General features: G+C 35.3%; 1 protein-coding gene, 1 long non-coding RNA gene and 2 pseudogenes across 2 annotated transcripts; 3 read left to right on the top strand and 1 right to left on the bottom strand.

Annotated features, from left to right (window-relative positions):
• The first annotated feature begins 67 nt into the window (after window positions 1-67).
• Window positions 68-754, top strand: LOC108866226. Its single transcript, XR_007256002.1, has 3 exons — window positions 68-137; window positions 226-636; window positions 722-754. It is a non-coding gene; the product is annotated as an uncharacterized LOC108866226 (long non-coding RNA).
• Window position 755: 1 nt separating this feature from the next.
• Window positions 756-2,228, bottom strand: LOC125474542 (annotated as a pseudogene).
• A 565-nt stretch (window positions 2,229-2,793) lies between these two features.
• LOC103935073 lies at window positions 2,794-5,268 on the top strand (annotated as a pseudogene).
• A 3,181-nt stretch (window positions 5,269-8,449) lies between these two features.
• LOC125474541 (receptor-like protein Cf-9) lies at window positions 8,450-25,635 on the top strand. Its single transcript, XM_048578469.1, has 3 exons — window positions 8,450-8,729; window positions 21,622-21,719; window positions 23,005-25,635. The coding sequence occupies exons 1-3, from the start codon at window positions 8,450-8,452 to the stop codon at window positions 25,633-25,635; spliced, it is 3,009 nt and encodes a 1,002-aa protein (XP_048434426.1).
• The last annotated feature ends 233 nt before the right edge of the window (window positions 25,636-25,868 follow it).

The raw sequence follows: 25,868 nt of genomic DNA, 5'->3' as shown, positions 1-25,868 counted from the left end.
GGATTGACTAAACGACCTTAGTTTTAATTATTTTTTGTAGAGATGATCTTTACAGTGTGATTCATAATGATGTAAGCAATGCGGAATTTCTGCAATTTGACACATCTAAGGTCCCTGTCATAGTTACATTAACAAAGGTGACAAAATTTAACAATCTCTTCTGTCCCTTAGCGAATTGCAAATGCTATTTAGCCCTGTACTGAGTCATGTGCATATATTTTTCAGGTAGGTAAGCACTATATTGTGGATGCCACTTCAGAAGAGGAATCACAAATGAACTCGGCTGTTTCGATTTCCGTCAATAGGCAAGGGCGCATCTGCGGGTTGACCAAGCGGGGCGGTGCTGATAAACACGTTGGATTCCTAGATAGCTGCTGCTGAAGCTGGTGAAGATGAATCATGACACACTGAGAATCTTATGATATATCTAAGTAGGTGGTTCGAGCAGGTCCTAGTTATATGAAAATTGTAGTTCCGATACCTACACAGCTGGTGAAAACGTTTGATTGGTAGTACGCATATTTGGCACCGTTTAACAAAGATTAGTATTATTAAGCTGTTAAAGAGTTATTATTTTGATCTTAGGTGCATTTCAATATTACTGTTTGGCTTCGACCGAACCTCTGTTTTTCAGAGGTAAGCAGTATATGTATAATATCAGATAGTGTATTACTTAGATGTGAAACCTGCAGACAAACTCAACAGTTCCCATTTTTTACAGGAATTCGCAACAGATGGGAGGAAAAAGAGAGAAGTGGAAACAGTTATGGCCTTGTAATGTATACCATAAATTGTGGTTGCAAAACTGGATCAACTAATTTTACAATCTACATGTCTAATAGAAACACTGCAGACCTTACAAACAGTGAACAAGTTTACATGTTTTCGGAAAAGAAGAATGTTCAGTCCAAACCCTCTACTCCAGAGTAGATAATTTTCACCATATCACAACCTCGAGGCATGAGCCGTCTAGCTTCCATCTCACCACATAACTACTTTACCAATTCTTCTCTCCCACATCCACGAAGTCCTAGACATAAATAAGATAAGATACCTGATTCAAGAGCAATACATCTCTCGAACATTTCCTTCAATACTTGGATTGCCCCCGCCAAAATCCCTGTTATTGCAGAAGCTTGATATATGCAACTTTAAGGTTTGCTCATCAGGATGATAACCACTTCTTATCATGCTTTTACATGACTCAAAGGCACGATCTGCATCCTTTCGCACACACTGCCCGACAATAAGGGCAGAAAGGGTTGATGCATTTGGGACAAAGTGCTTTGTATCGAGTTCTTTAACCAGATACGCAGCTTTCTTTGTTTTACCCTCCTTGCAGAGTCCCAATATCAGTGCATTATAAGTCAGTATATCAGCATTCACTCGGTCCTTTGACATCTCCTCGAAAAGCCTACTGCCCATCTCACTACTACCTGCCCAGCTGTATCCGTTTATCAAACTATTGTAAGTTACTGTATTAGGAGCCACATTCGCGGCTTTGACTCACTAAAAACTCTATTTTCTTCTTGTAGTTTTCCTGCCTTGAAAAACCCATCAATAAGTGTGCTAAAATTTACCACAGTCGGGTGCAATCCATTCTTCGCCATCAAGTTTTTTGAACTTCAAAGACGAACGCAGAAGGCCCTTATCACGGTGCCCTGCAATCAGTGTATTGTAGGACACCACACTAGGGCTACAACCCATGCTCTCCATCTCCTCGAGCACCTCAACAGCGTTCTCTAATTTTCCCAATTTACGGTAAGCAGCCATAACCATATTAAGAGTGCAAACATTTGGCGAAATCCTACAACGCCGCATTTCTCTATAGAACGCCGAAGGGATCGTTCTATGGGGTATATGAATTGGATTCCGATTCCTTATTCCCAATTTCCCAGAAATTGTGGGGTTTGTAACGGTGGGTTCTTTTGGAATCGAAGAGTGCAAACTCGAAAACTGACGAATTGGGAATTCTTCATCGAATTGGGTTTTCTAAAGTTAAATTCTTGGATTGATTCGAGAGTTCAAATCAACTTATGACCGACTAACCTTGATCGACGGGCAGAGGATGAAGAAAATGGCGGGCAATGAGCTCTGACTCTCTGATTCACTGCGGTAATTACAATCGTCGAGCAACAAGCGAGCACCGTCGTGCACTGAATCCCATGTCGAGCAGAAGCAACAGGAAGAAAGAAAATAAAATAGGTCTTTTGAGAGTGGTGAACCATTTGGGATTGCTTTCAAGTTTGGGGGGAGGGTTGGACATTTGCCGGAGTAATGAAGGATAATGATTATTTTTTTCCGGAGAAATGATAAATAAGATTATTAATAGAGAATTGTTATTGCCCTCTAAAATTTCAAATTTTCTTCCTTGGTGGTATCGAGATGTTTTTTGTATGGCATTTGAATCACATTAAAAAGGAAAGCTTGACTCCTTGAGATTGAGAAGGAGTAATTCCTTGAGATGTTTTGTTACCGATTTACGAAACTTCATACTTATAATCAAAGTAGTGCATATTATATATATATATATATATGAGATCTTTATGATGTGATTTATAATACAAACAGTTTCAACCAGATGTGCGAAGTTTCGTAAATCAGTAACAAAGTATGTTGAGAAGAACTCCTCCTTAATCTCATCTATTGAGGAGCTAAGTTAATTTCTTACCTAAATAAATAATAATAATCAAATGACACAACCAAACTCGAGAAAAAGGGTTTAAGGAAGCTTAAGCTACTTGGAAAAAAAATAATAAATAAATAAATAAAACCCACCTACATGTACAACAGAAGCCCAAAACAAGTTAAGCACAAACAAAAATGGACCATAAACACACAAAGGACAAGGCTCCAAGATTACCCTTGGAGCTCAGCACACACAAAGTATTCTTGCCGCTGCCAGAGAACTGTTACTGTCCTCTAAAATTTCAGATTTTCTTCTTTGGTATCCTTAAGTTTTATGTATGGTATTTGAATCACATAAAAGACGAAAGCTTACTACTTAAGATTGAGGAGGAGTACTTCCTTCAGATGCTTTTTCACTCCAAGCGGCTGCCCTTTACTTTGAGCTATTTTTTTACATTGATTGAGCAAACTGTAGAGTTTCTCTGTGACATATGAGCGTTTAGGATTGCTGCCTTTGTTTTAGTTTTTAATTTATTGCTTTTGTTATTTTTATATACGTATTATGTTGCTGTAATAATTATTTTCTTGATATTTATGAAGTTAATTAGATGAGAAATGTTTTTTCATATCATATGTTCAGAAATGGTGGGATTATCCATAGGAGAAAAGCATTTTATACAGGGTGGCATTGCTCAGGATATTCGTTCTAATGGCCGAAAAAGATTGACTCCTCGGCCCATCAATGTCAAAACTGGAGTTATTTCCCAGGTTAATATCTGTCATATGTTTCACTAAAAATAATGGATTTTATATTTTGGTGTGACATGAAATTTTACTTATTTTGTTATAATTTCCGTTCTTTGTGGCCGTTACCCAGGCAAATGGTTCAACAAGGGTCAGGATGGGTGCTACAGATGTCATTGCCAGTGTGAAGGTATAACTGCGGTCTTGATGCTAAGCGCATACTTACTTTTACATGCTATTGGAATGTCCTTGATGAAATTTAGGTAATTTGTTAGTCTAATTATTTGAGCTGCCCCTGTTTTTCATACTATCATATTTGCTGGTAATGTTGACCGAGTGCAGGCTGAACTTGGAAGGCCAACTGCGCTGCAACCCGACAAAGGAAAGGTATTTATAAATGTTGATTGCAGTCCAACTGCAGCACCAATGTTTGAGGTTAACACTTTTATTATCTGCTTCCTTCTCATGTTTTACTGTGTGAATTGCGGTTATATAGACATCTTGGTTTCTTCACGATCCTGTAGACAGTTTACTACTTTGTTTTTGTTGAATTCATGCTCTGATAAAATACGAAGGCACTATATCTCAGTTTATGTTCGTTGTTCATTATAGAATCTGTACTTCTCCTTTTGGTGTACGAATTACTGGTCCATTGCGGGGTGAGGAGCTGTCAGCAGAACTCTCGGTGGCTCTTCGATGTTGCCTCTTGGGTGGTAAAAGTGGTCTGTTTTCTCTTTTGGCAATGGATTCTCAGTTGAGCGTATTTTAATCCAACCTCAGAGTTGAAAATGTAGGTGCCCTTGTTTGTCTCAGGTGCTGGAATTGATCTCTCCTCCCTGGTAGTTGTGGAAGGAAAGATCTGTTGGGATCTTTACATTGACGGCCTTGTTGTCAGTTCAGATGGGAATCTTCTAGATGCCCTAGGTGCTGCTATAAAGGTACTTGATTTTCTTTATACATTACTTATAAAATGTCATTGAACATAAATAAATTAGAAAGTAAAAATAATTCTATCCTGATACTTCCTAGTTTGAGCTTAGTGCTCTTGCAAACCAGTCTTTATAACGATTCGTATCTTGAGATGGCAGTATTTGACAACTCAGAGTCTCTAAAGTGTCTTCATAATTTCATTGTCCATTTTAATTTTTACACATTAAATTTAGTGTGGCTAGCAAGGAACAAGAGTTAAAGTGCACTTAATTGTTGTTTCCAATAAAGTGAAAAAATGACAGGAAAAGAAACTGATGTTCCCAAAGGCTGCTTTGAGCGATACAGGCATCCCAAGAGTAAATGTTGCAGCTGGTGCATCAGGTGATGAGCAACCTGAGGTTGATGTAAGTGACGAGGAATTTCTGCAGTTTGACGCATCTAAGGTCCCTGTCATAGTTACATTAACAAAGGTGACAAAATTTAACCATCCCTTCTGTCCCTTAGCAAATTGCAAATGCTTTTTAGCCCTGTACTGAGTCATGTGCATATATTTTTCAGGCAGGTAAGCACTATATTGTGGATGCCACTTCAGAAGAGGAATCACAAATGAGCGGCTGTTTCTATTTCCGTCAATAGGCAGGGGCACATCTGCGGGTTGATCAAACGGGGTGGTGCAGGCCTAGATCCAAGCATCATTCTTGACATGGTATCGGTGGCAAAAACAGTAAGCGAGCAGCTGATAAACACATTGGATTCCCAGATAGCCGCTGCTGAAGCTGGTGAAGATGAATCATGACAGAGTGAGAATCTCTGATTATATCTAAATAGGTGGTTCGAGCAGGTCCTAGCTAGATGAAAATTGTAATTCCGATACTTAACACACAGCTGACGAAAACATTTGGTTTGTTGTATGCATATTTGGCACCGTTTAACCAAGATTAGTATCATTACGCTGTTAAAGAGTTATTATTTTGGTGTCTTTTGCATTCTAGGTCTCTATTGTATGATATTATCTCTCTCCATAGTTGGTATATCAGCATTCGCTCGGTTCTCCGACATCTCCTCGAAAAGCCTAGTGCCCATCTCCTACTGTATTAGGAGCCACATTCGCGGCGTTCATCTCAATAAAAATTCTATTTGCTTCTTGTAATTTTCCTGCCTTGCAAAACCCATCAATAAGCGTGTTAAAAGTTACCACTCTGGTGCAATCCATTCTTTGCCGTCAAGTTTTTGAACTTCAAAGACGAACTCAGAAGCCCTTATCACGGTGCCCTGCAATCAATGTATAGGACACCACACTAGGGCTACTACCCATGCCTTCCATCTCCTTGAGCACCTCAACAGCGTTCTCTAATTTTCCCAATTTACGGGAAGCGGCCATAACCATGTCAACAGTGTAAACATTTGGCGAAATCCTACAACGCCGCATTTCTCTATAGAACGCCAAAGCAACATCAGCTCTACGCAAATCAAGGTCCTGCCCTTATGGGCAAAGGGATCGTTCTGTGGGGTATATGAATTGGATTCCGATTCCTTTTCCCCCATTTCCCAGAAATTGTGGGGTTTGTAACGGTGGGTTCTTTCGGAATCGAATTGGGCAAACTCGAAAACTGACGAATTGGGAATTTGTTCATCGAATTGGGTTTTCTGGAGTTAAATTCTTGGATTGATTCGAGAGTTCAAATCAACTTCTTGGATTGTGATTATATATATATATATATATATATATAAAATGTTAAGGATTCTGCAACATAAGAGATGAAGTATTCTGAAATATTCATATCTTCTTTGAGATAGTGTAGTATTGTTTTTTCTTTTACTAAAAAATTTCAGGCATGTTTGCTGTTTATTTTTTAGGATGGTTTGTGGTGCAATTTTGCAGAACAGAGAATATGCATGGACACAGTAATAGCACGATCAACTAGCCCTTTCATGTTTTTGTTTTTGTTTTTTTTTTTTTTTTGTTTTTTTTTTTTTTCCATAAAAGCCAGCAAAGTAGCCATTTCTGAGTTTAAAAACAAATTCACATCTAAAGCCTAATTCCCCTAAATTGACAAAAACCTTGAAGCAGTAGAACCATGCGGAGTGTTTGTGTGCTAAAGGCAAAGGGTTTAAATTTATTTTTTGGACAAGATGAAGACTTAGGTAGATTTTGGTGTGGGGTGTATTAATATATTTTTTTAGTTTAAAAAGTTAAGTGTAGTGTGTTTTAAGTACGTGTGGTGTATTCAACGCTAATAAAACAACCATTTCTTTATTCTTTATAATTAGTACCTTACAATATGCTAGCAATAATGTGATTCAATCATTTGTTCATTAAATATTATTTTCTCTATTTTTAAACACGTTCAAAACATCTTAAGAGGCTGTAATACCGGTTATAAAAAAAGATCTTTCGCACGCGGATAATAATGTGATTAAATTAGTTGTTAAATGATTGTTTTTTTTTTTTTTGAACAAACGATATTATCTATACTAAGGGAGAGGGGGGGTGAGCTTAATCTCACAATGGGCTAGTAATAATGTAAATCAATCAGTTGTTTTTTTGTTTTTTTGAACAAACGATATTATGTACACTAAGGTCTTTTGAGAGTGGTGAACCATTTGGGATTGCTTTCAAGTTTGGGGGGAGGGTTGGACATTTGCGGAGTGATGAATGATTTTGATTAATTTTTAAATAGGATTATTAATAGAGAATTGTTATTGCCCTCTAAAATTTCAAATTTTCATCTTTGGTGGTATCCACATGTTTTATGTATGGCATTTGAATCACATTAAAGAGGAAAGCTTGACTCCTTAAGATTGAGGAGAAGTACTTCTTTAAGATGTTTTGTTACCGATTTACGAAACTTTATGCATATAATCGAAATCGTGTATATGGTAAATCACATTATAAAGGTCATATCTACAAAATAATAATAATAATAATAATAATAAAATATAAAATCTTTATAGTGTGATTTATAATATGAACGGTTTTCACCAAATGCACGAAGTTTCGTAAATCAGTAACAAAGTATGTTGAGAAGAAACTCCTCCTTAATCTCATCTATTGAGGAGCTAAGTTAATTTCTTACCTATATAAAAATAATAATCAAATGGCACAACCAAACTCGAGGAAAAGGGTTTGAGGAAGCCAAGCAACTTTTTCCATTGGACTCTCCTTTTGCAATGGGGATGGAGATGTGGGTTATTTCTAAGTTTGCTTTTTTGTATTCAAATTCCAATTTCATCTCTATATATAAAGTCAACCCTAAAGTGAATAGTATTTTTGGGGTCACAAGCATCACAAAAAATAAGTGGACAAAAATGCCCCCAAAGCAAAAAAGTTCAAAAGCAATCCAAAATAATGCATCAAATGTGATGGGGGTATTTTCATTATTTTAATAGTGTTTTCTTTTAATAATTAATTTTTTTTTGTATAGTTTTTTTTTTCTTTAAATAATTAGCACCTCATAATAGGCTAGCAATAATGTGATTCAATCAGTTGTTCATTAAATATTATTTTCTTTATTTTTAAACACGTTCAAAACATCTTAAGAGGTTGTAATGCCGGTTGTAAAAAAGGTCTTTCGCATGCGGATAATAATGTAATTAAATTAGTTGTCAAATGATTGTTTTTGTTTTGAACAAACGATGTTATCTACACTAAGGGAGAGGGGGCGGGCTTAGCCTCACAATGGGCTAGCAATAATGTGATTGAATCAGTTGTTTATTTGTTTTTTGTTTTTTTTTTTTGAACAAACGATATTATCTATACTAAGGGGGAGAGGGTGGGCTTAGCCTCGCAATGGCTAGCAATAATGTGATTCAATAAGTTGTTTATTTAATATTATTTTCTCTATTCTTAATATAAATTCAATAAAAACTAATTTTATTATGTGAACTCAACTACTTTAATTGATTTATAAGAGCATTTCCACCGGAGGTGGAATAGCCCAGCACCCAGTCAAAAAACCAGGCTGGGACTCTGTCAATCCACTCCAGCCCATAAACTTGCCTGGCACCCAGCCCGTGCCAGTCTCCAGACCAGCCCATTTTTGACTGACCTTGGGACCGGCCCATCTGACGTCAGCGTGACATCAGCCACCTTTTTTTTTTTTTTTTTTTTTTCTGCGCCTGGTTTCCCAACACCAGATCTCACAAAATGTACGGAAAAGCCCCATTCACGCTCATCTTCGCCTTCCTCTTCCTCCTCACCTACTCAATCTTCATCGGCATCGTCGACATCCGATCCTACTTCCTCCCACTCATCCCCTCATCGCCGTCGCAGGTTGTCCGGTCCCTTTACGCCACCACCTCCCCACCTTTCAAGATCTACATGTACAATATCCCGCGCCGCTTCAACGTCGGAATTATGAACTGCCGGAGCACCGACTACACTTCTATCACCGCCCGAACTTGGCCTTCATGGCCAAAGAACTTCGGTGAGTACTGGATGATGGGCTCACTTTTGTTCGACGGTAATGGTGGTGATGGGAAGGAGAAAATAAATATTTTATTTTATTTTTTATAAATTCAGAAATTAAAAATAAAATTATTATTTTTTATTATTTTATAATAAAAAATAATAATATTTTAATAAAATTGACTAGGCTATTTTTTTTTAGGGGTGGAGATGCTTTGATCTATTACTGTTTATTGAGGTCTATTACTATTCACTTGAGTGGATAAATGAGCTGGGTGCTGGCACAAAGTCTTTAGGGGTGGAATTGCTCTAAGGGATTTCTTCTAGCATGATCTAAGATTATTCATTTACTTCAAATATTTGACTTTTCTTTTGTCAATTTACGCATATAAATACATTTAAAACTTGTAAGTCACGCGTATTATACCATGATTCAAAAAATATCTTCTGCACGCGCTAGGCTTGTGAATCATAAACTAAACACAATAGTTTGGTTGTAGTTGGATGTGCATGGGTGCTTGGTGAATCAAGAAACCTCATGGATCTGGGATACCCAACAATCAACAAGCATACAATATAAGTTAGGAATGAAGACTGTCATATCAGTTGGCTATACCAAAAAGATTTTTTGGCATCAAGAGGATTACTCTTCCATAGAAATTTCAAAAGATGAGAAAGTTGAACTAATCAAATTTCAACAAATTTGAAAAGTCAACTATTTATATATATGAGGATCCTGATTGATGTGTTACGATGATTTGAAGAACGACCTTGAAGTTATGGAGTGAGACATTCATTTAAAATTAACAAAAAAAATGTAATAATTAGAAAACAGGTTGTCTAAATGGTGGGGTACTGATTGACACATGACCTAAAATAGAGGATGTCACATCCCAAACTCGACTCTGCCGTAGCACGATATTGTCCGTTTTGGGCTCCGATCACGCCTGGGAACTCACACGAGAACTTCCCAGTGAGTCACCCATCTTAGGAATGCTCACGCCCGAACACGCTTAAGTCCAGAGTTCCCAAAAGGCCTTGTGCTATATGGAGGTAGGCATGTACATATAAGGCACATCACCCCCTCTCCGTTGATCGATGTGGGATGTCACAGAGGAAAAATCATACAGTTTACTTTTTAAGTCTTTAAGGAACAAGAGTGGCAAGTTCCAAGTTGGAATAATGCAATTTTCATCTTAAGAGGTTGTAATGCCGGTTATAAAAAAAAATATTTTGGACGTGGATAATAATGTGATTAAATTAGTTGTCAAATGATTGTTGAGGTGGGCTTAGCCTCACAATGGGCTAGCAATAATATGATTCAATCAATTGTTTTTTTTCTTTTTTTTTGAATAAACGATATTATCTACATTAAGAAGGAGAAGGTGGGCTTAGTCTCATAATGGGCTAACAATAATGTGATTCAATCAGTTGTTTATTAAATATTATTTTCTCTATTCTTAATATAAATTCAATAGAGACTTATTTTATTATGTGGATTTAGCTGCTTTAATTGATTTATGAGGGGTTTCTTCTAGCATGATCTAATATTATTCATTTACTTCAAATATTTGACTTTTCTTTGTCAATTTACGCATATAAATACATTTAAAACGTGTAAATCACGCGTAGCATGCCTTGATTCAAAAAAATACCTTTTGCACGTGTGTGAGCGCGTGCATGAAGGCTAATGAATCATAAACTAAACACAATAGTTTGGTTGTATTTGGACGTGCGTGGGTGCTTGGTGAATCAAGAAACTTCATGGATCTGGGATACCTAACAGTCAACACGCATACAATATAAGTTAGGAATGAAGACTGTCGTATCGGTTGGCTATACCAAAAAGATTTTTTGGCATCCGGAGGGTTATTCTTCCATAGAAATTTCAAAAGATGAGAAAGTTGAACTAATCAAATTTCAACAAGTTTGAAAAATCAACTATTTATATATATGAGGATCCTGATTGATGTGTTATGTTGATTTGAAGAACGATCTTGAAGTTATGGAGTGAGACATTCATTTAAAATTAACAAAAAAAAATGTAATAATTAGAAAAAGGGTTGTCTAAATGGTGGGGTACTCATTGACACATGACCTAAAATAGAGGAAAAGTCATACTGTTTACTTTTTAAGTCTTTAAGGAACAAGAGTGGCAGACTCCAAGTTGGAATAATGCAATTTTCATCTTAAGAGGTTGTAATGCCAGTTACAGAAAAAGGTCTTTCGCACGCAGATAATAATGTGATTAAATTAGTTGTCAAATGATTTTTTTTTTTTTTGAACAAATGATATTATATACACTAAGGGAGATAGAGGTGGGCTTAGCCTTGGGCTAGTAATAATGTGATTCAACCAGTTGTTTATTTATTTATTATTTTTTTGAACAAACGATATTATCTACACTAAGAGGGAGGAGGGTGAGCTTAGCCTCACAATGGGCTAGCAATAATGTGATTCAATCAATTGTATATTAAATATTATTTTCTCTATTCTTAATATAAATTCAATAGAGACCGATTTTATTATGTGGATTCAGTTGCTTTAATTGATATATGAGGGGTTTCTTCTAGCATGATCTAAGATTATTCATTTACTTCAAATATTTGACTTTTCTTTTGTCAATTTATGCATATAAATACATTTAAAACGTGTAAGCCACGTGTAGCATGTCATGATTCAAAAAATGTCTTCTACGCATGCGTGAGCGTGTGCATGTCATAAACTAAACACAATAATTTGGTTGTAGTTGGACGTTCGTGGGTGCTTGATGAATCAAGAAACTTCATGGATCTGGGATACCCAACAATCAACACGCATACAATATAAGTTAGGAATGAAGACTGTCGTATTAGTTGGCTATACCAAAAGATTTTTTGGCATCCAGAAGATTATTCTTCCATAGAAATTACAAAAGATGAGAAAGTTGAACTAATCAAATTTCAACAAGTTTGAAAAATCAACTATTTATATATATGAGAATCATGATTGATGTGTTACGTTAATTTGAAGGGCGGTCTTGAAGTTATGGAGTGAAACATTCATTTAAAATTAACAAAAAAAAATGTAATAATTAGAAAAAAGGGTTGTCTAAATGGTGGGGTACTCATTGACACATGACCTAAAATAGAGGAAAAATCATACAATTTACCTTTTAAGTCTTTAAGGAACAAGAGTGACAGGTTCCAAGTTGGAATAATGCAATTTTCATCTTAAGAGGTTGTAATGCCAGTTATAAAAAAGCTTTTTCGCAAGTGAATAATAATGTGATTAAATTAGTTCTCAAATGATTGTTTTTTTTTTCTTTGAGCAAATGATATTATCTATACTAAGGGGGAGAGATGTGGGCTTAGCCTCACAATAGGCTAGCAATAATGTGATTCAATCAGTTGTTTATTTGTTTTTTTTTTTTTTGAACGAACAATATTATCTATACTAAGGGGGGAGGGGGTGAGCTTAGTCTCATAATGGACTAGTAATAAAATGATTCAATCAGTTGTTTATTTAATATTATTTTCTCTATTCTTAATATAAATTCAATAAAGACTAATTTTATTATGTGGATTCAACTGTTTTAATTGATTTATGAGGGGTGTCTTTCTAGCATGATCTATGATTTATTCATTTACTTCAAATATTTGACTTTTCTTTTGTCAATTTACGCATATAAATACATTTAAAACGTGTAAGTCACGAGTAGCATGCCATGATTCAAAAAATGCCTTATGCACGCGCATGAGCGCGTGCATGAAGGCTAGTGTATGGAAATTAAACACGTATAATGTAACTCTTTTTTTCTTCCAAACTTTATAAATGGCTTAGTGTTTGTAAAATATTAGAGGCAAAGTAGGGACGTTTGTATCATATCTCAAAATTAAAATTTTGTTGGTATAATCTACATTTTGTTTGTGCAACCAAAAATAAGTACTGAAAATGGACAGAAAACAATTTGTAAGACTCGAATGCATGTTGAGCATGACTAGAATATTTATGGTGATAATCGATTGATGACTGATCGAATGAAAATACTTACGCCGATAGAGGTTAGCGTGATAAACACAGAATTAAACCTACTAGCTAGCTCGACTGTTTCAATCATACGGATGTACAATAATCGACTTGACTCCATGGATAAGTGCTCTGCCTTGTTGCAATCCAAGGAATGGTTTTGCGATTAACAAGTCTGCTCCTGCATATTCTTTTGTTTAGCCAATGGTGGCATCTTGGACGTAAGAAGGAGAAGGGACGAGTAATTGTTGTCCATCAAAGGAGTACGTAATTTCGGGTTTCGATGGGGCTTTAGCCCTTTGTTACCGTGGCCGGAGAAACTCTAGATTTTTGGATGCTATTGATGTAACCCTTGTGTTGGTCCTTTGTATTATTGAATTATGAATGCAACTTCTATATTTTCTTAATGTCACTTTCAGTATTTATCTTGACAAGAACATGAATGGTAATTACTAATTGGCGATGCCTTATCATGTGGGACAAGACAAATTTGGCCTTAATAGCTTGACTTCAACTGAGAACAATTGGCGGATACGCGACGCCAACAAGTAACAACAACTAGAGATGTTTACTTGTCGGCTAACTAATGGTAAACTCTTGTAGACTAGTTAATGGCAGACTCTTGTAGGCTAGCTAGAGATGTTTACTTGCAAACGACTCGTATGACTTTTAAGTTTTCAAGTGATCGAGATCGGCATTTTATTGGATTCATCGTCTCCTTATTTGGTTTTCTTTTTCATTTCTTTTTTGTCACCACTTAATGACTCATCACCCATCCCCATATTTTTCTGGGTTTGTTTTGTGAAGAATAATATTTGTGTTCTCTTTTTTGAGATGAGATTGTTTTCCCACTTACAAATAGATAATATTATAATTGGAATCTTTCAATTTCTTAATCTTTCAATTTCTTAATCTTCATTTACAAATAGATAATATTATAATTGGAATCTCTCAAGTGGGGGACATAAGTGTTGCTATAAAGTTTTTTGTGATGGAAATATTGGCGATTCGGATGCTACTTCTCCTACAACAAATCACATAAAATTAATATTTGTATATCACAATTTTATCACCACAATTTATTAAATATAATAAACCAAATATGATAAAATACTTATCTCTTGTAGGTAGAGAACTCTCTTCATCGATCACTAATTAGAACAAGATTTTAGGTTGAGGCATGTAAATTCACTGTCCTTAAGAGTTGATTTTGCCCATCTAAGACAATGTCTTGGTGTAACAGGTTGTACCGCCCTACCCTCCATCATACAACAATCTATGATCCTTGTAAACATACACACGTAATACTTGGATCGAGTCAACAACTCGAAGGATATCACTTTGAAGAGTGATGATTCAATAATGGATAAAGGGATGGCTTCAGCGGTGATTTTTTTTTTTTGGGGGGGGGGGTGGGAAAGGAATAGATGAGAATATATTTATTTGAAAACCAAATGGTCTAAAACGTTAAGACTATATAATTACCCAATTAATGGGTTAATCAAGATGGCACTTCACAATTTATAACTCCCTCATTTAACTCTCAATTATAATATGAATGAAATGAGTTGGCTAGCTAGAAATAAGACTATAAGTGATGAAACGACCATGCAATGATATCAAATAAAAAACAATAATATGGCATAGTGAATGGGAGGAAAAGAAACGGTTGCAATGAATTTGTATTTTGAAATACTCAACAAAATTCCAACATTTTGGATAATATTTGTGTTCGACCCATGGAAGAACTTACTTGTCCCTTATTTACGATTAACGTATCTTCACCGTACGAATATCATAATCGAAACCTTTCATTCTCTTTATCATAATCATATATGCAACAAGTCCTTCAATTCAGAGATCTTTTAATCATTCATTCATGGCAAACCAATTAACGATTTTGGTAACAAATAACATCCTCATAATGAACTATTTATTATTTATTTTATGCATATGAATAGTTAAAAGATCTTCGAATTGAATGATGTTTTGTATGTATGATTTTTAGATGATAATAAAGAGAATAAACGGTGTCGGATTATGATGTTTGTAAAGTGAAGATACGGGGTTAGGAATGAAGGAGGCGGGAAGCTACCGCTTCTGGAATGCAAGCTTATCCTTGACTTTTGTTTGGAGAAGATAAGGTCATACCAAGGTAAATTCTTTCTATAAGCCCTTATCAGACAACCAGAAATCAGACAATGACAGATTGTCCTGTGATAGATTGATTGACGCCATTTGTTAGAACAACTTCCATTGAGTCTCTGCACCTATCCTTTTTTATAACCCCAAAAGTCATTGTCTCCTGGTTCGTTCTTCCTGTGGATTCTCACAAGTAGGTTTCTTTATGACAAAACACAAGCATTTCCAACTTTTATTATAATCAGAAACTAAAATTTTCATTAAATTTAAGATATGTATAAGGAAGGTGTGGCTCGATCTAAGCAGGGTCTATTTCTATTACAAAGGAAATATCTAGTAGACTTGTAAAATAAAAACTAAAATCCTCGATTGCAAGCCTGCAAATGTTACAATTCTGTAGATTAATAAACATAAAGGAGAATATCCCGATCACGTTCCAACAAACAGAGAGCGGTACTATAAGTTGGAGGGTAGTTAATTTACTTTGTCACACACATGACCTGACATTGCACATGAGATGTGAGTGTGGTGAGCATGTTGAGCATGCTCCTAGTGAAGATCAGATAAATGTCCTAATTTGAATTCTTCGACACTTGAAGGCAACTCCAAATGCAAGGGTTTATGTTCACGAAACATAATCATTTTCTTGTGGAGGGACACACTGATGCATATTGAGCACGAAATATTATAGAAAGAAGGTCCACATCCAGTTATTTAACATTTTGTTGAGATGATAATTGTTGATAAAGAGTCCCACATTGACGGAAGGAATGACCTTGCCTAAGTTTATAAGAGGTTGAGCAACTCCCCATATTGCCAATTGGTTTTATGGTGGAACTCCAACTTTCTTCATGATATTAAAGCAAGTTGAACGATTTTTAATAAATTTTAGGGGCTTATTTTACCAAAATAATAATCCACGGACTTAATTTTTCACTAAAGTGATAGTTCACTAAATCAGCACTTCACCCTAAGCAAAATAATATAACATGTGTTTGTAATATATAACACATGTACATATGTGAGCACTACATGTATGATTGAAATTAGACATGTATAATGTAACTTTTTTTTTCTTCCGAACTTTATAGATGGCTTAGTGTCTGTAAAAATATTACAGACAAATTAGGGACGTTTGTATCATATCTCAAAATTAAAATTTGTTTACTCAGATAGATGTTAGCGTGATAAACATGGAATTAAACCCACTAGCTAACTCAACTGATTCAGTTGTTTATTTAATATTATTTTCTCTATTATTAATATAAATTCAATAGAGACTGATTTTATTATGTGGATTCAACTGTTTTAATTGATTTATGATGGGTTTCTTCTAGCATGATATATGATTTATTCATTTACTTCAAATATTTGACTTTTTTTTTGTCAATTTACGCATATAAATACATTTAAAACATGTAAGTCACACGTAGCATGATTCAAAAAATGCCTTATGCACGTGCATGAAGGCTAGTGTATGGAAATTAAACATGTATAATGTAACTTTTTTTTTCTTCCAAACTTTATAAATGGCTTAGTGTTTGTAAAATATTAGAGGCAAAGTAGGGATGTTTGTATCATATCTCAAAATTAAAATTTTGTTGGCATAATCTACATTTTGTTTGTGCAACCAAAAATAAGCACTGAACATGGACAGAAAACAATTTGTAAGACTCGAATGCATGTTGAGCATGACTAGAATATTTCTGGTGATAATCGATTGATGACTGATCGAATGAAAATACTTACGCCGATAGAAGTTAGCGTGATAAACACAGAATTAAACCTACTAGCTAGCTCGACTGTTTCAATCATACGGATGTACAATAATCGACTTGACTCCATGGATAAGTGCTCTGCCTTGTTGCAATCCAAGGAATGGTTTTGCGATTAACAAGTCTGCTCCTGCAGATTCTTTTGTTTATCCAATGGTGGCATCTTGGACGTAAGAAGAAGGGACGAGTAATTGTTGTCCATCAAAGGAGTACGTAATTTCGGGTTTCGATGGGGCTTTAGCCCTTTGTTACCGTGGCTGGAGAAACTCTAGATTTTTGGATGCTATTGATGTAACCCTTGTGTTGGTCCTTTGTATTATTGAATTATGAATGCAATTTCCATATTTTCTTAATGTCACTTTCAGTATTTATCTTGACAAGAACATGAATGGTAATTATAATTGGCGATGCCTTATCATGTGGGACAAGACAAATTTGGCCTTAATAGCTTGACTTCAACTGAGAACAATTGGCTGATACGCGACGCCAACAAGTAACAACAACTAGAGATGTTTACTTGTCGCCTAACTAATGGTAGACTCTTGTAGGCTAGCTAGAGATGTTTACTTGCAAACGACTCATATGACTTCTAAGTTTTCAAGTGATCGAGATCGGCATTTTATTGGCTTCATCGTCTCCTTATTTGGTTTTCTTTTTCATTTCTTTTTTGTCACCACTCAATGACTCGTCACCCATCCCCATATTTTTCTGGGTTTGTTTTGTGAAGAATAATACTTGTGTTCTCTTTTTTGGGATGAGATTATTTTCCCACTTACAAATGGATAAATATTATAATTGGAATCTTTCAATTTCTTAATCTTCATTTACAAAACATCTCCACAAAAAATTTTCAAATGAAGACTAAGAAATTGAACGATTCTGGTTATGAAATTTCTGCAGTGAAAGATACTTTATTTGTAAGTGGGAGAATGAGCTATCTCTCAAGTGGGGGACATAAGTGTTGCCATAAAGTTTTTTGTGATGGAAATATTGGTGATTCGGATGCTACTTCTCCTACAACAAATCACATAAAATTAATATTCGTATATCACAATTTTATCACCACAAGTTATTAAATATAATAAACCAAATATGATAAAATACTTATCTCTTGTAGGTAGAGAACTCTCTTCATCGATCACTAATTCGAACAAGATTTTAGGTTGAGGCATGTAAATTTATTGTCCTTAAGAGTTGATTTTGCCCATTTAAGACAATGTCTTGGTGTAATAGGTTATAGCATCCTACCCTCCATCATACAACAACCTATGATCCTTGTAAGTATACACACGCAATACTTGGATCGAGTAAACAACTCGAAGGATATCACTTTGAAGAGTGATGATTCAATAATGGATAAAAGGATGGCTTCAGCGGTGTTTTTTTTTTTTTTTTTTTTTATTATTTTTTTATTTTTATTGGGAAAGGAATAGATGAGAATATATTTATATGAAAACAAAATGGTCTAAAACGTTAGACTATATAATTACCCAATTAATGGGTACATCAAGATGGCACTTTCACAATGTATAACTCCTTCATTTAGCTCTCAATTATAATATGAATGAAATGAGTTGGCTAGCTAGAAATAAGACTATAAGTGAGTGATGAAACGACCATGCAATAATATCAAATAAAAAACAATAATATGGCATAGTGAATGGGAGGAAAAGAAACAGTTGCAATGAATTTGTATTTTGAAATGCTCAACAAAATTCCAACATTTTGGATAATATTTGTGTTCGACCCATTGAAGAACTTACTTGTCCCTCATTTACGATTAACGTATCTTCACGTCTTCATCGTACAAACATCATATTCAGAACCATTCATTCTCTTTATCATAATCATATATGCAAAAAGTCCTTCAATTCAAAGATCCTTTAATCATTCATTCATGGCAAACCAATTAACGATTTTGGTAACAAGTAACATCCTCATAATGAACTATTTATTATTTATTTTATGCATATGAATAGTTAAAAGATCTTCGAATTGAATGATGTTTTGTATGTATGATTTTTTGATGATAATAAAGAGAATAAACGGTGTAGGATTATGATGTTTGTATAGTAAAGATACGTTAATAGTAAGTGGGAAGACAAGTAGGTTTCTTTATGACAAAACACAAGCATTTCCAACTTTTATTATAATCAGAAACTAAATTTTTCATTAAATTTAAGATATGTATGAGGAAGGTGTGGCTCGATCTAAGCATGGTCTATTTCTATTACAAAGGAAATATTTAGTAGACTTGTAAAATAAAAAAAACTAAAATCCTCGATTGCAAGCCTGCAAATGTTCCAATTCTGTAGATTAATAAACATATAGGAGAATATCCCGATCACGTTCCAACAAACAAAGAGCGGTACTATAAGTTGGAGGGTAGTTAATTTACTTTGTCACACACATGACCTGACATTGCACATGAAATGTGAGTGTGGTGAGCATGTTGAGCATGCTCCTAGTGAAGATCAGATAAATGTCCTAATTTGAATTCTTCGACACTTGAAGGCAACTCCAAATGCAAGGGTTTATGTTCACGAAACATAATCATTTTCTTGAAATTAGGGACGTTTGTATCATATCTCAAAATTAAAATTTGTTTACTCAGATAGATGTTAGCATGATAAACATGGAATTAAACCCACTAGCTAACTCGACTGATTCATTTATACAGATGTACAATAATCGACTTGACTATATTGATGAGTGCTCTGCGATGTTGCAATCCAAGGAATGGTTTGCGATTAACAAGTCTACTTCTGTAGATCCTTTTGCTTATCCAAGTGAGAATCTAAAGGTAAAAGAGCCCCGTATTGGTGAAAGAGAAACCTTGCAAGGCCTATAAGAGGTTGGGCTACTCCTCATATTGCCAATTAGTTTTATGAAGGAACCTCAACTTTCTTCATGGTATCAGAGCAGGTTGGCCCAATAGCCACACGTGCTCCACATCACCCAATTCTTGTTGGCCACGTGTTTGGCTTGAAAATTTGTCACACGTGAAGGGGCGTATGAGAATGTGAAGATAAAAGAGTTCCGCATTGATGAAAGAAAACCTTGCAAGGGCTTAAAAAAATTGGATCACTTCTCATATTGTCAATTAGTTTTATCATATGGTGGAACATTAACTTTCTTCAATCCAAAAGTTGCGTCTTGGATGCAAGAAGGAGATGGGACGAGTAATTGTTGTTCATCAAAGGAGAACGTAATTTCGGGTTTCAATGCTATTGATGCAACCCTTGTGTTGCCCATTTGTTACTATGGCCGGAGGAACTCAAGATTTTTAAAGATGCTATTGATGTAACCCTTGTGTTGGTCTTTTGTATTACTGAATTATAAATGCAATTTCTATTTTTTCTTAATGTCTTTTTTAGTATTTATCATGATAAGAACATGAGTGGTAATTACTAATTAACAATGCCTTATCACGTGGGACAAGGCAAATTTGGCCTTAATAGCTTGACTTCAATTGAGACAATTGCCTGATACCCAATGCCAATAACTAGCAACAACATTAATGGTAGACTTGTAGGTTAGCTAGAGATGTTTACCTGCAAACGACTCATATGACTTCCAAGTCTTCGAGTGATCGAGATCGGCATTTTATTGACTTCATCGTCTCCTTGTTTGGTTTTCTTTTTCATTTCTTTTTTGTCACCACTCAATGACTCATCACTCATCCCCATATTTTTTTTTTTACATATGTTTTGTGAAGAATAATACTTTTGCTTGCTTTTTGGAATGAGCTTATTTCTCCACTTACAAATAGTGAATTTTTATAGTATAAATTTTATAAATGGAACATTTCAATTTTTTAATCTTTATTTTAAAATCATCTCCATAAGAAAATCATTTGAATCAGAGGTCGTTTAGATCCAAATGTATCAAACAAATTAACGGTATAAGTACCAACTAACATATTTATGATAAAATGTTTATTTATTTGTTATATTTAGGTGAATAAACAATATCTAATTCGAATGATATTATAGGGATGATTTTCAAATGAAGATTAAGAAATTGAACGATTTTGATTATGAAATTTCTACGGTTAAGATGCTGTATTTGTAGGAGTGTGATATCCACACACCCCATTTTACTTCTCACACACCTTTTTAATTTTCGACCGTCGGATCGGATGAATTGAAGAAGATCAACGGACATAAATTATCAAGGGTGTGTGAGAAGTAAAATGGGCTGTGTGGATAGCACACCCCTATTTGTAAGTGGGAGAATGAGCTCATCTCCCAAGGAGTACAAGTATTATCACACACCTTTTTGGATAATGCTTGTCCCCTCACTTACGATTAACGTATCTTCATTGTACGAACATCATATCGAAACTGTTTATCCTCTTTATCATAATCATATCTGCAAAAATCCTTCAATTCAGAGATCTTTTAGTCATTCATTCATGAAAGCCAATCAACGTTTATAGTAACAAGTAGCATATTCATAATGAATTGTTTATTTGTTTTATGTATATGAATGGTTAAAAAATCACTACGAAAAATCATAAGTGTACCAAAAAATCACTACGAAAATATTTTCTTATATAAGATACTTACCATAATGAGGAGAAATTATAGAGTGGTATTGTATCACCATGTCAGTTGTGATACTTCCACTCAAAATTTGCCATGTATACAACTTATTTACAGTTGGAATAAATATTTATTTTATACTTACAAAATAAAATTTTCAAAAAAAAACAAAGAAAAAAGAAAATAATTCTGCAGCCATCGCTGCCGTTGTCGACTTTCCCTTTCTTCTCCGACCTCTTTCTCTCTCTACAACTCTCTATCAAATATCAGGGTCGAAGGGAATAATGATAACTTTCAATAGATGAGAACCCTATTGATGATTTTGTGGATTTTGGTGCTGCATTTCGCAATCTGGCAATGAATTGGAAGGGCATGACCCTTTTTTCTAATTACCTGTCTAAACTAATGGTTATTTGTAATTGTAATTTATCGGGTAAAGAACTTGTTGAAGTCTGGGGAAGAGATCAAAAGGGGCGGCAGCCTCAGAGCAAGGGGTGGAATTCTGGAGAACTGCACTGGGAATACGTAGGAATGGAGGTGGTTATGGGTATTTTATTTTCTTCAAGTTTTTATTTATTTTTTAAATTTCATTTTTTATGTTAAAATAAGCTTTAATCCCAGCTGTATAACAATTGTACATGTGTCAACTTTTAAGTGGAAGTATCATGTGCTGATGTGGTAGTACGGTACTACTTAATAATTTCTCCATAATGAGAATTAAAAATTATAAATAAAACAGAGAAACATTAAATACATATGCTGACATTAAATAAAATCTAAGGACTAAAATCAAATTTTAATCTTGTATAAGATATTTTTCTAAACTTTATCTTATTTAAGGATTAAAATCTAATTTTTTATAAAATTAATCATGTTACATCCTGCAATATATAATTAATATTGTGCGCACCCAAAAATTTGTGTAAGTGCTGAATAGGATATTAGCTAGCTTCGAAAGACTTCCATCGATTCGTCAGCCTGTCACTTTGAATGCATGGTTAACTTTACAAAAACGTTTATGTTGATGATCAGTGGCTTATAATCTGGTTCACAAGACCCCATGCCCATGATTAGTGGAAAAAAAGCTACTCTGTTTGTGAAAGAGATAGTAGCCTCAGTAACATTTTTATTAGTAGGAGTGACAACTAATTGATTGTTATGTGTGCAAAGCTCGAGAAAATAAAACACTAACCTTCAATTAAAAACTAAATTAATTAACATTCGCGTACTACGAATAAATTGTGTGTATACATAGTAAATCCTACTACATGGACGAACTTCAACTTAAGTCATTAACATGAGATAAATAAGTGTAACGATAAATAAATTGAGTTAACGAGTATATACACAGAATTACAACATGTATTAAAAAGATAAATAAGCGTTGAGATAAGTCACATATGCAAACGACGATTTGACTTCAAGTCATCAAGTGATGGCGATCACTTGATTTTATCTACTCAAAGTATTACGTTCGCATTTTTGAAGTTCAAACGAGCGTATAGATAAAACTAAACAATCGAGTTTGCAATTATTACATGCAAACGATGATTGACTTCAAGTCTTCAATTGATCGAGACATAAATTCACCACCCACTCATCGATCGACTCATACTTTTTTTATTTATGCTTTGCATGAGTTGTGTCTATAAAAGGAGTTAACTTCTCCACTCTTAATTATCCGAGAGCCATAAAACAATATTTCCTATAACCAGAAAAACACACTGCCATGAAAATGGAATCTTGGTTGTCTAAGTTTACCTGTTTGCATTGTCTTCTTTTGCTATTACTCAATGCTACTCACTGTTTTTCATTTGTGCAGACTCAGACACGGACACTTTGCCACGCTGACGAGAAATCGTTCTTGTTACAATTCAAGGAAAGCTTTACGATAGACAAGTCAGCTTCTTATTCTCCTTTTGCTTATCCGAAGGTTACATCTTGGGCTCGAGAAGGAGATCATAATCAGAGTAACTGTTGTTCGTGGGATGGTGTTGAGTGCCATGCGGAGTCTGGCCGCGTCATTGGCCTTAACCTCAGGAGCAGCTGTCTCTATGGTTCTATCAAGTCTAACAGCACCCTCTTCCGACTTGTTCACTTGCAGATGCTTGACCTCTCAGATAACAACTTCAATTCGTCTGAAATACCATCAAGATTGGGCCATGACCTTTCGAGTCTATCCTATCTCAACCTTTCATGGTCTGTATTTTCTGGCCAAATTCCATCTGAAATTTCAAAGTTATCCAAACTGTCTACCCTTGTTCTGTCTTACAATAATGGTTTGGAGCTTAGGAAGTCCATCATGAGAATCCTAGTCCAAAACTTGACCAGCATAAAACAACTTCATCTTAGTGATGTCGGCATAAACTCCACTGTGCCTGATATCTTAGTCAATGCATCTTCTCTCACATCTCTCAAACTAAGCTACTGTGGGTTGTATGGGGAATTCCCAGTAGGCATTTTCCACCTACCAAACCTAGAGGAGCTTAGATTATATTCGAACACAGACCTAATTGGTTATTTTCCTACTTTTAACAGGACCAATTCCTTCAAAACATTGGTTGTTTCAAATACAAATTTCTCTGGTGAACTTCCTAGTTCTATTGGAAACCTTAATTCCTTAAATTACTTTGATATCTCAGACTGTGGTTTTGATTCCCATGTTCCATCTTCATTCGGAAACCTTACCCAATTAACTTATCTGCAGCTCGGCTTCAACGATTTGCAAGGAGCAGTTCCTAAGTCGCTTTTCCACCTCAGAAATCTTGAATTTCTTGACCTTACTGCTAATAATTTGAGTGGATTAGTTGAGTTTGATGAGTTTTCCAACCTCAAAAAGTTGAAGGAACTTCATTTATCGTACAACAAGTTATCCATGCATGTCAAATCTGGTTTGAGTGCTACTTTTCCAAAGTTCGAAATTCTAAATTTGGCTGAATGCAACTTGACAGAGTTTCCAGAATTTTTGAAAAATCAATACGAATTGGGAGATCTAGACCTTTCTGGTAACAACATTCATGGCCAAATACCAAAATGGCTCTGGAATGTAACTAGAGAAACTTTGGTCAATCTCGACCTCAACTCTAACTTCTTAACAGGCTTTGAGGAGAATCCAGTCACTCTTCCATGGAAAAATCTACAACTGTTTAATCTTGCTCATAATCGGTTACAAGGGTCATTGCCAATTCCACCACAATTTGTCACGGTTTACTTGGTCGACAACAATAATTATAGCGGAGAAGTTTCACCATTGTTCTGCAACTTGAATTATCTTCAAGTTCTTAATTTGGCCAACAACAACCTGAGTGGTATGCTTCCACAGTGTTTGGGGAAGTCCAATAGCTTGGAAATACTGCATTTGATGTTTAATTCTTTCCACGGCGATATTCCTCCATTTTGTGCTAACAAAAATAGTTTGAAATTTGTTGGGTTGGGTTACAATCGGTTACAGGGGATGCTACCAAGATCAATGGCCAATTGCATTCAGTTAGAGTTTCTTCACATTGGCAACAATCAGATCAGTGACATCTTCCCTTCTTGGTTAGGGGTACTTCCAGTATTGAGGGGTCTCATTTTGGGGTCGAATGCATTTCATGGGATAATTGGGAAGCCTCCAACTGATCATGAGTTCCCAAACTTATGCATCATTGATTTATCCAACAATCTATTTTCAGGTATGTTGCCTTCTAAGTACATGGAGAACTGGAATTTCATGAAATATGTTGTCACGAACAAGGGAAGCTGGTACTTTACAGTCTCATCGAACGACAGCACAAATAAATATGGAAATTACTATAAATTTTCATACGAGATGATAATTCCTGTAAAAGGTGTTGAGTTGACATATGATAAGACCCCCTATGATCTGAGACTCATAGATTTCTCAAGTAATAGATTTGAAGGAGAGATTCCAGCAAGTATCATTGGGAGTCTAAGAGCACTTCAGTTGCTAAACCTCTCCAACAACACTCTCTCTGGTCAAATCCCCTCATCTCTGGCGAACTTGACTGCTCTTGAATCATTGGATCTCTCTCAAAACAAGCTCTCAGGAACGATCCCCGGTTGTTTGGCACAACTCACTTTCCTTGAGTACTTCAACGTGTCGTATAACCATCTTTGGGGGCCTATACCACTTGGCCAACAATTTGGTACATTCCTAGAAGATTCATACCAAGGAAACTCAGGTCTGTGTGGAGAGCTTTTGTCCAAGAAATGCGAGGCTTCTGAGAGCTCGAGGCGACCGCCACGATCAAGCTTTGAAGAAGATGAAGAGGCTGGATTTCCATTTGAGTTTGACTGGTATGTAGTCTTGCCGGGAGTTATTAGCGGACTAATAGTGGGAGTGGTTGCTGGAAACACATTGGCAGACAAGAAGCATGAATGGTTTGTGGAGACATTCAGCAGGAGGAGAAAGCCAACAACAGCAAGGGCGACGAGGGGACGCCAAACTTAGCTTGATGTGTCTATCGGCTAGAGAAATGTTTGGGCCTTCAAGGCCAATGTCATGTTTTTTATGATTTCTGGTGCTTCAGCATATGTTGTTATGTTATATTACAATAATGGGGTTCTATAAGTTTGCTTTGTATAATATTTCTACTTGATCAAATTTAGTGTTATCAACTGAGTAGTTGGAATTACATTTCCTATTTCCATTTGCTTATAGGTCAAAACTAGCAAAAGTATCGT

This window comes from the organism of the source record quoted next, unplaced genomic scaffold (assembly GCF_019419815.1).
Source record: "Pyrus x bretschneideri cultivar Hongxiangsu unplaced genomic scaffold, Pyrus_bretschneideri_v1 Contig12, whole genome shotgun sequence".
NCBI lineage: Eukaryota > Viridiplantae > Streptophyta > Magnoliopsida > Rosales > Rosaceae > Pyrus > Pyrus x bretschneideri.
The sequence above is the reverse complement of the archived record's forward strand: the minus strand, read 5'-3'. Positions and strand labels throughout refer to the sequence as shown.